Source organism: Camelus ferus, chromosome 26, assembly GCF_009834535.1.
Source record: "Camelus ferus isolate YT-003-E chromosome 26, BCGSAC_Cfer_1.0, whole genome shotgun sequence".
In the NCBI taxonomy this organism is placed as follows: domain Eukaryota; kingdom Metazoa; phylum Chordata; class Mammalia; order Artiodactyla; family Camelidae; genus Camelus; species Camelus ferus.
Window position 1 is genome coordinate 18,077,606 of NC_045721.1, and position 14,236 is coordinate 18,091,841.

At 45.8% G+C, this 14,236-nt stretch overlaps 1 protein-coding gene and 1 long non-coding RNA gene across 5 annotated transcripts in view; one reads left to right on the plus strand and one right to left on the minus strand.

The window, feature by feature from the left end:
* IRF2 (interferon regulatory factor 2) overlaps positions 1-14,236 on the plus strand; it is a 125,634-nt gene that overhangs the window by 75,560 nt on the left and 35,838 nt on the right. For 2 of the 4 annotated variants that reach the window (XM_014561676.2, XM_032468639.1), the window contains one exon: positions 11,607-11,702. In XM_014561676.2, the coding sequence (XP_014417162.1) occupies positions 11,616-11,702 (87 nt within the window). In that variant the 5' untranslated portion in view covers positions 11,607-11,615. Of the gene's footprint in view, positions 1-7,209; positions 7,233-11,606; positions 11,703-14,236 lie in introns of those variants that run through there. The other 2 variants (XM_032468638.1, XM_032468637.1) reach the window with 2 other exon arrangements.
* LOC116660053 lies at positions 3,318-13,928 on the minus strand. The gene is made up of 3 exons (XR_004315407.1): positions 13,862-13,928; positions 4,522-4,528; positions 3,318-3,329 (listed from the first exon to the last, which is right to left on the minus strand). It is a non-coding gene; the product is annotated as an uncharacterized LOC116660053 (long non-coding RNA).

Sequence of the window (14,236 nt, forward strand, 5' to 3'; positions counted from 1 at the left end):
CCAACAGGTTGCTTTCCCTAAGGTGATTCCGCTTGCAGGGGTGAGTCAGGCCTTTTCAAACCGACCTGACTGAAAACACAAGATAGAACACTCTCAGGCTCAGGTGGGCTCCCTGCCTTCTCAGGAACCCCTCACGGGTATCCTATGCAGGTACGTTGTTTTTACCAGATGCCCCAACCACTCACTGTGATTTGGAAAGACTGGAACCGGCCTTGAAACTATGTCTTTGGGGAGAAATGGTTCCTCATTCACACCAGCCACATTTCAGGGGTTCAGTAGCCACATGTGGCCACCTTGGACTGTGTGGATATAGACCATGTCCAATGTTGTGCTGGATGCAGCGGGTCTACATTTATTGGCTACTTCCTGGGTGCAGAGTTCAAGACCCGATAGTTCTACATGTTAACGTGTGCAGCAATGTTAGCAGAGGTTTGTCTCAGCGGAGCAAGGCATGTAAAATGCAGCATAAGACGCATGTTAGAGGCAGTGTGTTTTATGAATTTCAAAGGCAGTTTTGAACTGGCCGGGAAGGGATTCGTGGAAGACATGGCATTTGAACAGTCTGTAAAGGGGAGCCTATTTCCAGACTCGACCTTTCTCCTGAGCTCCAGCTTCATGTATCGAATTGCCCACCCAGCATCTCTCGGGATATCCCAAAGGTGACCTCAAATTCAGTAGACCTGAAACCAGTCTCAGTATTTCTCCTCTTAAACCTTCCACATTCCCTGTTCCAGAAAGCGACATTACCACCTACCTGGTCTGAAGAAAGAAAAAAAAGGAATCACAGATAATTTTGCAGAGGGAAAGGAGTGAGAAATTCAGAAAGAAGAGTCTGGTGGCCTCTGCTTCTCTCTCTGAAGCTGGAGGCACAGCCACTTGTTGGGACTGATGAGTGTGGAAGTGAATCATGGAGGGTGAGGATGAAAAAATCCGAAAGTGCTCCTGTGGGGAACGGGAACGGGAACGGGAACTGATGAGGAGGAAAAAAAACCTGCAGAGACTTTTCGAAAGCCCCAGTGAGGTGATAAACCATGCATCTATAATGGTGGTGTTGTTATGACTGGGTATTTTTCAGCCCAGTCCTGAATTTTTGCCACATGAGCAAACAAGAAGAGGGAGGCAGTGGTGAGGCCCATTTGTAGTGAAGTGGTTGCCAGAGAGCGAGTCTTCTGGGGGAGGGAGCAGGAAGCGGAGTCTGTAGGGCGGGGATGGACCCTCTCTTGGAAAAGCACACATCTGTACAGATGTCACACATTCCATATATTTTCAAGGCTTACCCCCTGGATAGAGGACTTCTGTTCTCTGTAGGCTGCACTGAGAACTGTTTTCTAGAATGACTGTTGGTCTCCTGCAGTAGTGAAAAACAGGTATTTTGGTGTCTTTCGGGCACACATGTGGAGGTCGTAAGTCAACTTCTCTATCAGCTTACAGTTGTGATTCAGAGGCTAAATCACACTGTTTCAGGTACCAGGGTAGTTTGTGGTCAGAGACAGGGAAATTTTCGTGAAGTTGCTGTGGTAATGTCTTCCAAAAGGGTATAGAAAACATGCCTAATAAGAAAATTGTGGGTAGAATGGCAAACATGCAGAAGTATAGTTTGGATGACTCTTAGCATGGGAAATTTGTTCTGTGGTATTGAAAGGCATTTAGCATTTTAGTTTCACATGCATTTACATTCCATTCATGATGAAATCTATTCACTACTGGCCTCCTCATTTTCCCGTGACTCAACTGGAGATGTCTGTTAAACATCTGAGATCTGGAAGGCCAATGGTACCAAATGGCAGTGATACCCACACTCAGCTGCCTATCAGAATTACCCTAGGATAATAAAAAAAAATTCCTGGTTCTTAAGCCCTGGAAATTCTCATTCAGTATTTCTAGCATGAGGCCAGCGAACCTTTTTTTTTTTTTTTTTGATACCCTAGATAATAAGGTTATGCAGGCAGTTTGGGGATGCTGGTAGGTGAACAGAAAGTATAGCAAGCAAATTATAACTGTGGATTATGATATATTGAGAGTAGCTATTTACAACAATCCTGTTAACATCCTTCAAGGTTGGGTTCCTGAAAAATCCACATACTAGGAGAATTCACGGTTGAATTGCTTAAAACCTTGAGAAACACCAGGCTAGAGACCAACATTCTGAAATGAATGACATGCATCTTCTCAGAGTTCAATGAAACAAAACAGTAAATGTGTGCAGTTACATCCATGGTACAATGGGGAGCATACAATTGGTTTCCGTTTCTTACTGCCACTCCTGAAGTTTAATAAAACCTTAAAATTGCTTTTGCCTTGGTGTGGATAACATGTACACTGAGAGGCAAGCTTTTTCCTGTGTCCCGGACCTCCCTTCCAAATGAATGTCTGATTTCCTGACTGGTAACTGTTGACTTCAGCCTACAGCCGCACCAGAGGCTGCAGAGTGATTTGAAGATTGTAGGCAGAGAAGTATTAAGTACAGCCAAGTGAGTAGGTCTCAAACCCCCTCCCTAATGTACAGAGCCAGTGTCATCTTAGCCCCGAACATGGTATTTTCATGCCAAGCACACGCTGTTAAACTTCTCTTGTGCATTTCACTTCTGTCTCCCAGGAGCCAGGACCATTCTAAGGCTTTGCCATTTTCTGTCTTCCTGTAGCCTTCTCTCCTGTTTTCTGCTTTCCACCATTACCGCCGCCTCCCCCACCACCCACATGCCCACACACATCTGTGGACGAAACCGGGAAGCAGCACTCTGATAGTTTCTATTCTGTATTCTTGGTTGTTAAAGTCCCGATCTTCGTCCTGTAATGCCGATCTTATCCAGTAAATTGATTTCATGACCCTTTAATGGGTTGCTACCGGACATTTATAAAACACTGGCTGAGAGGTTTCTGACATGTTGTTCGGAGTCAGGAGGATCTGGATTTGAATCCTAGCTTTTCCACGTGATAGCTCTGCAGCTGGGAAAGTCCTCATCTGTAAGATGGAGATAAGATACTCTACCTCATATAGTTTGTTTGAAGACGGAATGAAATAGTGCATGAAAAGCCCTTGGCCTAGGGTCCAGTTCTCTGTAAGGATCACGTGATGGGGATACAGATGATGGTGATGATGTTTTTCAATTTTCAGCTCCAGCTTCCTCCCAGTTCACATAACTTTGAGCTGAAATTCTTATTTTTTCTAAAAGATACACAAAAGTCAGTATGAGGAGTGTAGAATGTCATGTAAGAGGAACTTACATTTTTTGGAAGGATTACTGTATGTCCAGGAAAAGTTACCACTAAAAATTGCTGCTAGAGCCCTGCAAGTGAATTGCCACTTTGTGTGTGCGCGTGTGCTTTTCCTTTGCATTCCCACAGCCACCATCCTGGACCAGAGCAGTAGCCTCTAGCTTATCTCCTTGTCTCCATTTGCTCCGGCTAGAATGCTGCTTGGTTCACAATGCAACATGGCCATTCAGAAGTTTTCAGTGGCTCCTGTAAACACGCTGAATGTCTAGCTGAGCATTCGAGACCCTCCAGAAAGACCTGGGCTCAAATCTGGTTCCCTATCTGGGGGCTTGTGTGACTTGTACACTTTTTTCTTTGTCTTTATTCTTTTTCTAAAGTTACTCTTTCAAGCTGTATTTTCCCTGATCTCTAAAATGGGGATAATAATATTTAACTGATGAGGGCTACGGTGAGGGTGAGTGATGACATACGTAAAGTATCCGGTCCGTGCTTCTCAGATGCTGACTGACTCTTACGAAGCTTCCCCCATGTTGGTACCTAAGTCACTTGCTCTGCCCACAACAGCAAATGTGCCTTCCTCAGTTCTGCTTTGGCCATTCACACCGACCTCTGAAGGCTGCCTGACTTGCTTGCAGCCTTCCCTCTGCCTGAGTGATTCCTCCCTCGTCCTATAAGCTCTTCCTTTATCACAAAGCTTTTGCTTATGAACCCATCTAATAATGATTTATGAATGAGTTCACCTAGTTGGCAATTCATCATACACTGCCTTCTGATCTCTACTGCAGTCTTTTATTATTATAATTAGAGTATTACTAGTCAGCTGTATAAGATTTATGTCTCACGCCCCTAGTTAACTTACTAATTCCTTGAGGGGAGTGATCATGCCTTACACACCTTTGAATCTTCCATAGCCCTTAGCACAGATCCTTGTCATGATATGTGTTTAGTAAATGCTTGTCGGTGCCCTGGATGACTGGGAACTGCAGACAGTACATCATGGGAGAAGAGGGTCCAGTGGTTAAGGTTGTGGGAGAAGGTTTAATGGATGAAAACAGATTTGAGCTGGTTTTTGTTGGGAGAATAACATTTATGCAGGTTAATAAGAAAGGTGGCATGTGGCTACGTAGAGAGAGCTGTTAGGTGACAAGAGCCCTCACAGGTACATTTAAAACAAATGATGCAGCTACAAAAGGGATGGGGCTGAGCACTGCTGTGGTCGGTCTCTGTGCCACAGCCTCAAAGTTAAGCCCCGTGCTCAGCAACTCAGTTCCCGTACTCCTGCCTTTCCTCTTGCCCGGTCGTGACCTATCTCCTGGGACTCTGTAACTGGGGACTGATGAGCTGTGGGGCTGCTGACAGTTCTCTGCGTTTTCCTTTGAGTGAGGATGCCTTTGTTTCCTCTTCAATCTGGAAGGAAATTTGCCCTGTACATAACATTTTAAAATAGCAATGATCTTCTTTGGTTACTTGAAAGACATCCTTCCATAGTCTTCTGTTTTCCATTGTTTCTGTTGAATAGTCATTGTAAGGCTTCTGGGTTCTGTGGGTTTTGTTTTTCATTTTCTGAAGGTAATGAGCCAGTTTTCCCCTGGCTGTTTTTAAGGTTTTTCTCTGTGTTTTTGGTTTTCATCAAGTGTACTACAGTATGCCTGGGAGTAGGTTTATTTATAGTTTTATTTATATTAAGTCTGTGGTAGGATGATAATTGATACTGTCTCTTCAAATTGCTTCCGCCTCATTCTTTCTCTTGTCTTTGTGGAACTTCCAATTACTCATATTTCAAACTTTTTTTAGGTCTAAAATACTGTCTATGGATTTTAGGTCTTCTGTTACACTCCTTTGTCTCAGCACTTCATTCTGCATATTTTCTTCTCACCTGTCTTCTGGTTCACATTTTTCCCCGGTGGTGTCTAACCTATTGATAAACCCATCCACCGAGTTCTTAATTTTAATTATTTATCCTTTAGTTCTAGAATTTCAATTGTTTTATAGCTTCCAGTTCTCTGACAAAAATTTTCCGTCTTGTCTTTTATTTCCTTGAACATATTAGGCATAGTTATTTTAAAGACTATGTCTGAAAACATTTGCATATTCATTTGTATATCTGTATAGTCATAATATCTGTATAAAATCTGTGTATATATCCCTATGGGTCCATATCTATTGTCCATTATTACCCTTGGTTTTCCATTTTGTTGTCTTTTATCCTCATATTCCTAGCTATATTGATTGAATGGTGGCCCTTGTAAATGAGAAACGCCAGAGAGAATATGAACCTTAGGATAATGTTATCTTTCCTCAGGATATGATTTACATTGACTTCTGGTAGTTCCAGATCATTTTAATTTGATCAGGAATTGAGATGATTCAAAGCTGGGCTTTAGTCTTTGAAATTGTTCTATTTCCATGTAGTGTTATCCGTTACAAAGCTTGCATGTGGAGAGGACAGTTTGCAGGACTCCCTTTTCCTAGTTGGGTCCTGATCTTCAGTTCTTATCCCCCTGGTCACTGACTGTGTCAAAAGCTCTGCTCAGCTGCGATGACCTGCAGCCTCCTCCTCTGGCTGCAGCAGATGCCCTAGGCTAGGAAAAGAGCTGCCCCAAACACCAGGCTTCCCTTTATGGGATTCTTTGTTCTCCCAGATCTTGCCCTTCTAATTCTTTACTGCCTTCTTAGTTCTCTGATGTTTTTAAACATATTTTGAAAAAGCACACTTTGTCCAGATTTCTTAGTTATTCACCATGAGAGTTAGGTCTGAATTACCTGCTGTGCCATTAGCAGAAGCACCCTGCTCTCGGCCAAAGATTTTATTATCTAAAATCCAGCAGGGACGCTTGGAAGTCTCTAGAACAGAACATTAACATGACTTAAGTGGTATTTTAGAAAGATTAATATGTCAGTGGTAGGCAAAACAGAGAGGAGTTGGGAAAGTCTCCGTAAGTAGAATGGTTAAAAGACCATCCTCACTGGGTGCTTTCTGAAGTGAGAGGAAGGCAGGCATTACGGTTTAGGAGCCTGGGCACTGCCGACAGACCTGAACAAGAGTCTGGGCTCCCCTACTGACCAGCAGGTTTCGTCTGAGCAGTTCCCCAATCTATCCCCTCATTGGTAATACAGGGTAATAAAGTCCCCACCTCCTAGGGTTGTAAGAGTTAAATGGGAAACTCAGAGAAAACCCTGGCTTTAACATTTGGCACATAGTAAGTGCTCAATAAGTGGTGGTCATTGCTATTACTTTTCCAAGATCTAAACCTCAGTTATTTAGGTTAAGATTCAGGGTCACTGTTAATGGCATTAATTGGGACCATAGTTAGCACTGTCAGCTTTGTGGGGGACATGATTCTACATCCTCTGAGTCGCAGTGAACAGCTCCAGGGCCTTCACACAGCAGCCCTGTGCCAGTGACATTCTAAATACTTGCCATGTGCTGAGTTGATTTATAGCCTGATGCTCTGGTTTTGAAGATGATCCCAACCCCAGATCTCAAAGATGTAATGATAGCTGCTTTTCAGAAGTGCCTTTTGTCAGGCTTGAGCGTAGATGCTTCATATTTTAGGTTGATAGAACCATCAAACTTAAGCGTTTTACTTTTAAAAGCAGCACGGAGTACAAGAATAGAAGCTTACAAAAAAGACGGACCAGATTATGAGCCTTCATGTTACAAAAGGATTCCGAAAATCACGGATAACCTCTGAAACTATCTTTGTGAACCCTATCCTTTTTCTAGATGATCAGAGTGCCGACCACAGAGAGCGAGTGACTGGCCCAGGGACACACAGTGGTAAACAACAAAGCCAGGACTGGAACACAAGTGTCCCAGTTTCTGGTGTATTTTGATTCTCTTGGGAAAAATAGCACCCTTTTGTTTTCTCTACCCAGTTCTACGCCTTCTGCAACTCTGTTCAAGTTTCATGTGGCCTGGGTGTTGGTGCCCATGGGAAACTTGCCTTAAAGAAGGAAGACCAGCCCATCACCTTGAATTTCACTGTTGGAAGTTAGAAAACACATCCACATGTGTGAGTTTCTGGCGCAAGGCTCAGTGTGTAGAATTCCACCTTCCCTTTCTTTCACAAAAGTTAAGGATGCATACTCAACCTCTTGATAGTCATGAGAGATCTACGTCAAACTATAACCTTTTCCTTCTGGGTCATGTGGCAAAACCACGGGTAACTCATTACCTGTTCAGTGTGTGGGAGGTGGGGCCAGGCTGTAAAATCAAGTAAGAAAGAGGAAGTGCCTTCATGAAAAAGGGTTAGCTTTCATTGTGTGTCATAGGGGATGGCCTAGCTTTTTTTTTTTTTTTTTTTTTTAAGACACCATAAGACCTGAAATCAGTGAAGTCCTTTATAATAGTTTTCCCTCCCCGGATCAGAGTCTTGCTCTTTTTGCTCTTCCTGAACATCTGCTTATAATTAATGACAGTCCTGATGAAAGATTTAGAATTTCTACCTGTGTGATTTCCATAGTATTTTGGCTACATGGGCGATAAACGTTGAGGCTTGGCTGAGCTACATCCTTGTTAGAAAGACACCGTATGTAAATAAGGGAGGGACCCACTGGCAAATGGTGCAGCAGAATCTGACACACTGAGGCTAACGGAGGAGCTCTGTCTGCCAGGATGACCAGACTTTGTAGCAAGTCGCAGAAGAGCCAGGGGAGTCGTCATTAAAAATGAAAGATAATCTGGAGCCTTGCTCTTCAGAGTGTGGTCCAAGGAACTTGGAGCTTGTGAGAGAATCACGGGGCTCACCTAGACCTGCTGAATCAGGATGTGTGTGCACGTTGCTGAAGGTGAAGCTCAGGTCTAGATTTTGCCATCAGCCCTTATCATCTTTACTGCGAACAGCACTGATCATACCCCTCACTGGTATACATCTCCCGTTTTCTCTTCAGTCTTGGGACAACGACCAAAACCCTAGGTGCGGTTTTCCAGGCCTGCAGGGTCAGCGCGTCTCTGGCACCCTCCCTGCGCTGCCTGCCTTCTGCAGCTGGTCCTCCTGCCCAGGGATCTTGCTCTCACTGCCTCAAGGCACCTTCCTTTACCTGTAGACGGGGTGGGAGCCCTGTCATCTGACTCAGAGCATCTTCTGTTTCCTGGGGCTGCCATAACCAAGTACCACAAACTGTGTGACGACAGGAGTGTATTCTCTCACAGTTCTGGAAGCTCGAAGTCCCAAACTGAAGCATTTATAGGGCTCTTCTCCCGCTCAAGCCTCGAGGGGACGATGGGTCCTCGCCTCTTCCAGCTTCTGGTGGTTCCATGCAGTCTTTGGCTTGGGGGCTGCATCATGCAGGTCTCTGCCTCTGTCTTCACATGGCCACCCGCCCCCTGGGTCTGTGTCGTCACATGGCGGTCGCTCTGTGTGTGTCAGTGGCCAAATTTCCCTCTTCTTCTAAAGACATTGGGTTCCTGAGCCTCTGATCACAACATTTTCATCAACCAGTCGATAGATCATCTTGTTTTGTGTGTTTCTGTTTAAAGACTCCATATTTAATATGTATTGTAGATTCAGAGATGTTGAACTCACAGCCCACAACACTATAATTCATGCCCGAAGGAAGTTTCTCCAAAACAGGTATTTTCTCCATAAATCCCACTGCAGCCTTGGGTTTAGGGATGCTAGACAGTGCGTCAGACAGACCACTCTCAGGGGCCATTTTAAACAGCAAAATCACCAGCAAAAAGCAGGAAAATGTGAACGATGTTGCACTAGGTAGACTGAAAAGGACACGTATTTATAGTATGAAAGCTGAAGTAAGAAGGCAGAATGTCACCTGTCCGACCTTCGCTGAGAATGTGCATTGGATGGCAGATTTTTCACCTCTCCGTGCGTGTCTGGGAAGGGCCTGGGAACACCCCGAGAATTGCTTTGGGCGTTAGACACACATTTTAGTGAGAAAGTTATTTTGCAAATATGGATTTGCATCTCCCCAGATAGGCTTTCGTTTTAAAGACAGAGGGCTTTTTTAAATACTTCAGGTGACCATTTCTCCCCCAGATGGGTTGTTTGTGAAAAAAGATATGTATAAGGAGATACATCATTATAATGACGAGTTGGAAGTGGGGCCACTCACATGTCCCCTGGCGTTTCCGCATCGCTAAGTTCAGGCAGGGCCGCCGCTGTCGGGGTCCCCAGCTGCTCTGCTGGTCGTCCTGTCCCCTCGGAAGAGCTCTTCACCCCTGTACCGACTCCCTCTTCCGCTCACCTCTCTACCTTCCTCACTGCCCGGGACTTAGCTGCCCCTCTGTGTCTGGAGATCTTCTCAACAGGGAGGCTCTGACTGGGGTGGCTGGGCCAAGCCCTCGCCATGGTCAGTCACCCAGTGGGAGCTAACGTGGATGGCTTTTCCCGACGCCCCCAGAACTCTCCAGAACTCTTTATCATTCTGCACACAGGACACTTTGTGCGGTGTGTGAGTTGTCTTCTTCCCTGTCTCCCACTAGGCTGGGAGTCCCTAGATGTCAAGGAATGCTGTATTTCGTCCAGTTCCCAGAGCACCCCTCTTGATAGGTGCTCTTTGGCTGGATGAAGGAATGAGTGATGAGAGCAACCTGAGAACCACGAAGAGCAGCTGTGCTGGGGGCTCCCTGTGGCCGTTCTGGGTCCTTTTGGACCATCCCTGCGGTTCCTGTTACTCCTGAAGCCCCAGATGGGTGGACAGGGCCAGCCTGCAGTGGTGACCCCATCTCGGCTGATCCTCAGAGCGGCCTGGCCCTTGTGCCGCACACCCCCGGGTGGGAGGCAGCACTCGGGCCTCGTAGGATTATGAAAAGACCCCTAAGAGGCGGGGTTCCTGGTCTTGTGATTTTGCAGTTTGGTTCGGAAGAGGGGGTGTTCACAGCTAAAAAGTTTACATTTAAGGTAAGGGTTAGATGAGATAAAGACAACATGATAATAGCTGCCCTAAAGCAATGTTTGATTTTTAAAAGAGCAGTACAATATCCATGAGTATTGTGGGAGCTGGAGGAGGAAGGATTCCTTCAGCTGGAGCATCTGGGAAGGCCTTGCGGAGAAGGCGGGCAGAGGCTGGGTCTTGGAGAATGGATATGGATACGGATTGACCAAGCTTGGAAAGAGGAGGAGAGCAAGGAGCAGGTGGCGCCTGCGCCAGAGGGTGGGTCAGACTCGGGGAGGAGTCCAGGGGAAAGGCAGGTGCTAGAATTTAGTTTTAGAATCGTATCAGGTTCTGTAGGCAGCGGGTGCGGCCCCCAGTGGATCACGGAGTGATGCTCTCACTCTGGCGTGAGCTGGGGGCAGGGTGTAGAGGAGATGGGAAGCCCTTTTCGAGCTGGAAAATAGAGTTATTGAGACATTGATCATCTCATCTCAGCCCAAAGGCCTCTGAATAGAATTCTCAGAGCTCATTTTTGGAGGAGGAAATGAGTAAAAGAAAGATGAGGCAGCTAAGGGTTGAAAACAGGATCGTGTCACACTGTCCACGAAGCCCTGCAGGATGGGGACTTGCGTCGGCATTGCCTGTGCTTTTGAGCCCTTCATTGAATCTAAATGCCCATGTGACTAGGATGACAGCGCTTTGTTAGCGATCCCGCTGGGTATATTTAGGTGGACGAGGGAAAGACTATCTGGAAGTGTGTCTGGGAAGAGGGGGGAGAGGCGTTATGTGGGCTGGTAGAGGAAAGGTGACCTCAGGTCAGAAGGGGAGAGTGGCAGTGAAGAAAGATTCTTGAGGAAGCACTTTTTTTTCACGTGAAAGCAAAGCTGAAGTCAGAGCAAGAGGCTGGCGTGCTCTGCGGGGAGACAGGGTACATCCGGAGGGGTTGGCTAGCTGCTTGAAAGACCTTGGAACCGCCCGAACTGATTGCTTCAGGTCTTTAAAATGCCAACGTCAGGGCTTCGAGGCATTTCTATAACCCAGGTACCCCAGAGGAGTGAATTGGTTATCATAACTCTTTCCCACAACGCTTGTCTTCTGTGTCCACCCTTGACTCTTGGAAGGATAACACCGAAGGTATCTGTAAAATCCTGGTCCTCTGAATGCCAGGCACACTGAAGGTATCTGCTGTAAACCCAGCCATGTGGGAAGGGGTAAGATCTAGCCTCAGGCACGGCCGCTCACCTCCTGCGTGAGCCGGCCTGAGGAGGTGTCTGGGCCCACCTCCTGCGTCGGGGGACCCTCTGAGCTGAGAGCAGGCTTGGTCCACAGAGAGACAGCCCCTCGGGAATGGATGGAGCACTCAAACAGGGGCTGGGGGCTTGAGGGCAAAGACCCTAATACGCTCCCATAGCCCCCTCCTCCCGTGTACACATAAACCGTGTGGTTTTGAGGAAGGGGAAAATAGAAGAGGGTCAGGCAGCGGTGTCAAACTTCACAGGGCAGAACTGACAGTCAGTGGCAGCAATGCCTAACAGTGTGTTTCTCTCCTGCAGAAGGGCACCATGCCGGTGGAAAGGATGCGGATGCGCCCGTGGCTGGAGGAACAGATCAACTCCAATACGATACCAGGGCTCAAGTGGCTTAACAAGGTAAGTGCGTGGAGGCCTGTGTGTGTGTGTGTGTGCGTGTGCGTGTGTGTATGCGTGTGCGTGTGTGTGTGCGTGGAGGCCTGTGTGTGTGTGCGCGTGCGCGTGTGCGTGTGTGTGCGTGCGCGTGTGTGTGTGCGTGGAGGCCTGTGTGTGTGTGTGCGCGTGTGTGTGTGCGTGGAGGCCTGCGTGTGTGTGTGCGCGCGTGTGCGTGTGTGTGAGACAGACAGATCCTTACTAAAAGCAGGTGCACGTGGATCTCCACAAGTAAAAGTTGTTCTTTGTGTTCAAAATATGCTTATTAATTACAAAAACCAACCAACCAAAAATGATCATGAAAATATCAAATTGTCACGTAAGAAAGACATATCATCATCTCAGACTGTAGCCTCGACCCTGATTTAAGGCTTCGGTATTGTGGATGAATAGGGGAAGCTTTCTGCTGTGTTTCTGTTCGGTGACTCCTACCCTCTTCCTCCTCTAAATTCCTTTCTTGATCTCCTGGTTTTCTGGGATTAGAGGACGTGGCAACTCTAGGACTTTCTACTGGGAATGGAGCATACTGATTTTCTTCTCTGCGTAAAGAAAACTTCTGTTTTTGTCCAATTTTTTCCCCCCACTATTATCATGAAATCCTGTTTGTGTGCCTATTTGTCCTAAAATAAAGAAGTCTGCCATCATTTACAACCTCCTCCTCGGCATTTATACATACAGACTTCCTTACTGTCATCCACCTCAGAACTCTCAGTCCAATTGATCCTACCTCTTAGGGGTGAATCAGGAAGACATCGGGTGTGAAAATAAAGAACACATGGAAACATTTAGTTATAATCTAGAAAAGCAACTAATATGTCATGCTTTCTTTAAGACGGCCCCAGAGAGATTTCTCTCCCACTACCAGGAATATTGCAGTTCTTCTGAGCAAATGTCTGTTTCCTCTTCTCCCTCCCCGCTCATCTTTAATCTTAAGGACACGATGAATAATTTAGCAGGTCAGCCTTTACCTTTGTATCACGTGCTCGAGAGCTTAGAGCCAGATTGTGGCTGCTTCTAACAAGTGTACAAAATATTGCAGCATAATTTTTTTTCTTTTTTACTAATACTACTTGTTACTTCATTTTAGCTTTTTAGATATCTCTCAAATCTTATTTCTTTTTGTTCTTTTCCCCTCATTTACTTAATTTTGTTCACATATTTTAAATGTAATAGTATACCATATTTGAATATATCTATTTCAATGAGTCCCTTCTGAAACAAGATGGGGTAGAAGTAAACAGAAATAGTTAAGTAAACCATATACTCACTTCATGTGACCTATCATATATATTAAGGTCTCATGGCAAACGGTGTATTTTTCTAGGCTTGCTATGTCTATTGTGTTTTAGATTTGTATCCTGGAGGGGCTTTGTAATTAGCCTCCCCAAAAGAAACAAGAAATCAGGCTTAGCCCCTTGGCCTGCTGGATTAGCAGGGATGCGGGTGGAGGTGTAAGGAAAGGAGAGATGATAGTTTCGGAGCATTGAAGAGGTAAGAATAATGATAATGATAATAATAAAACTGCCATTTACAAAGTGTCAGATAGTCCCCTGTGCAAGATGATGCATTCACTCCCATAATCCCCACTATGGGGTCGATCCTGTCATTCCATTTTGCAGACAAGGAAACCAAGGCTTGTAGGTTCTGTAGGATTGTATTTTTGAAGAACAAGATAACATTGCCTATATGTATTTAAAGCATGAAATTAAAGCAGATATTCCTTATTTCTGAATAAGTTGTTTTTGCTTTTTCTTTTTTTAAAACACACCCACTAGTTGAGGCTGGCTTGATGCATTGGCACACTTACAATGTCATCATGTCTCCTGTGTCAAGTAGGCACTTAATAGGCTGCAGTTAGCTGTTCTCTGTAGTAGGTTGAATTGTGGTCCCTGTTCCCACTGCCCCGCAAAGAAATGTGCACATCCTGACCCCGAAACTGTGCGTGTGAGCTTACTTGGGAAAAGGGGTCTTGGCAGATGGAATTAACTGAAGGATCTCGAGATGAGATCATCCTGGATTATGCAGCTGGGCCAATCCAATGACAGGAGGAGACACACCGACAGAGGAGGAGGCCGTGTGAGGAAGGAGGCAGAGATCGGAGTGATGCAGCCACCAGCCAAGAACACCTGGAACCCCCAGAAGCTGGAAGAAGCAAGGGGAGATTCTCCCTAGAGCCTTGGAAAGGAATGTAGCCCTGCTGACGTCTTGATTGTGGATTTCTGGCCTCCAGAATTGTGATCAAATCATCTCTGCAGTAGTAAGCCGCCCAGTGTGTGGCAATTTGTTATGACAGCTGTTGGAGACTGACACACCCGCTCAAGGTTGTTTCCTTACTGGGACTCTCCACTGAGATTCCTTTTCCTCCACCCATTCTGTCCATGTTTTTTTGGATAGAAGACCAGAACGTGAGTGGATTCCTCTTTGTGCAGCTGAGCACTCGGCTCCTCTCGGGTGGTTCTTACTGCTGAGCCTCACTCACCTGGCCCTTGGCTGGTGAGTTC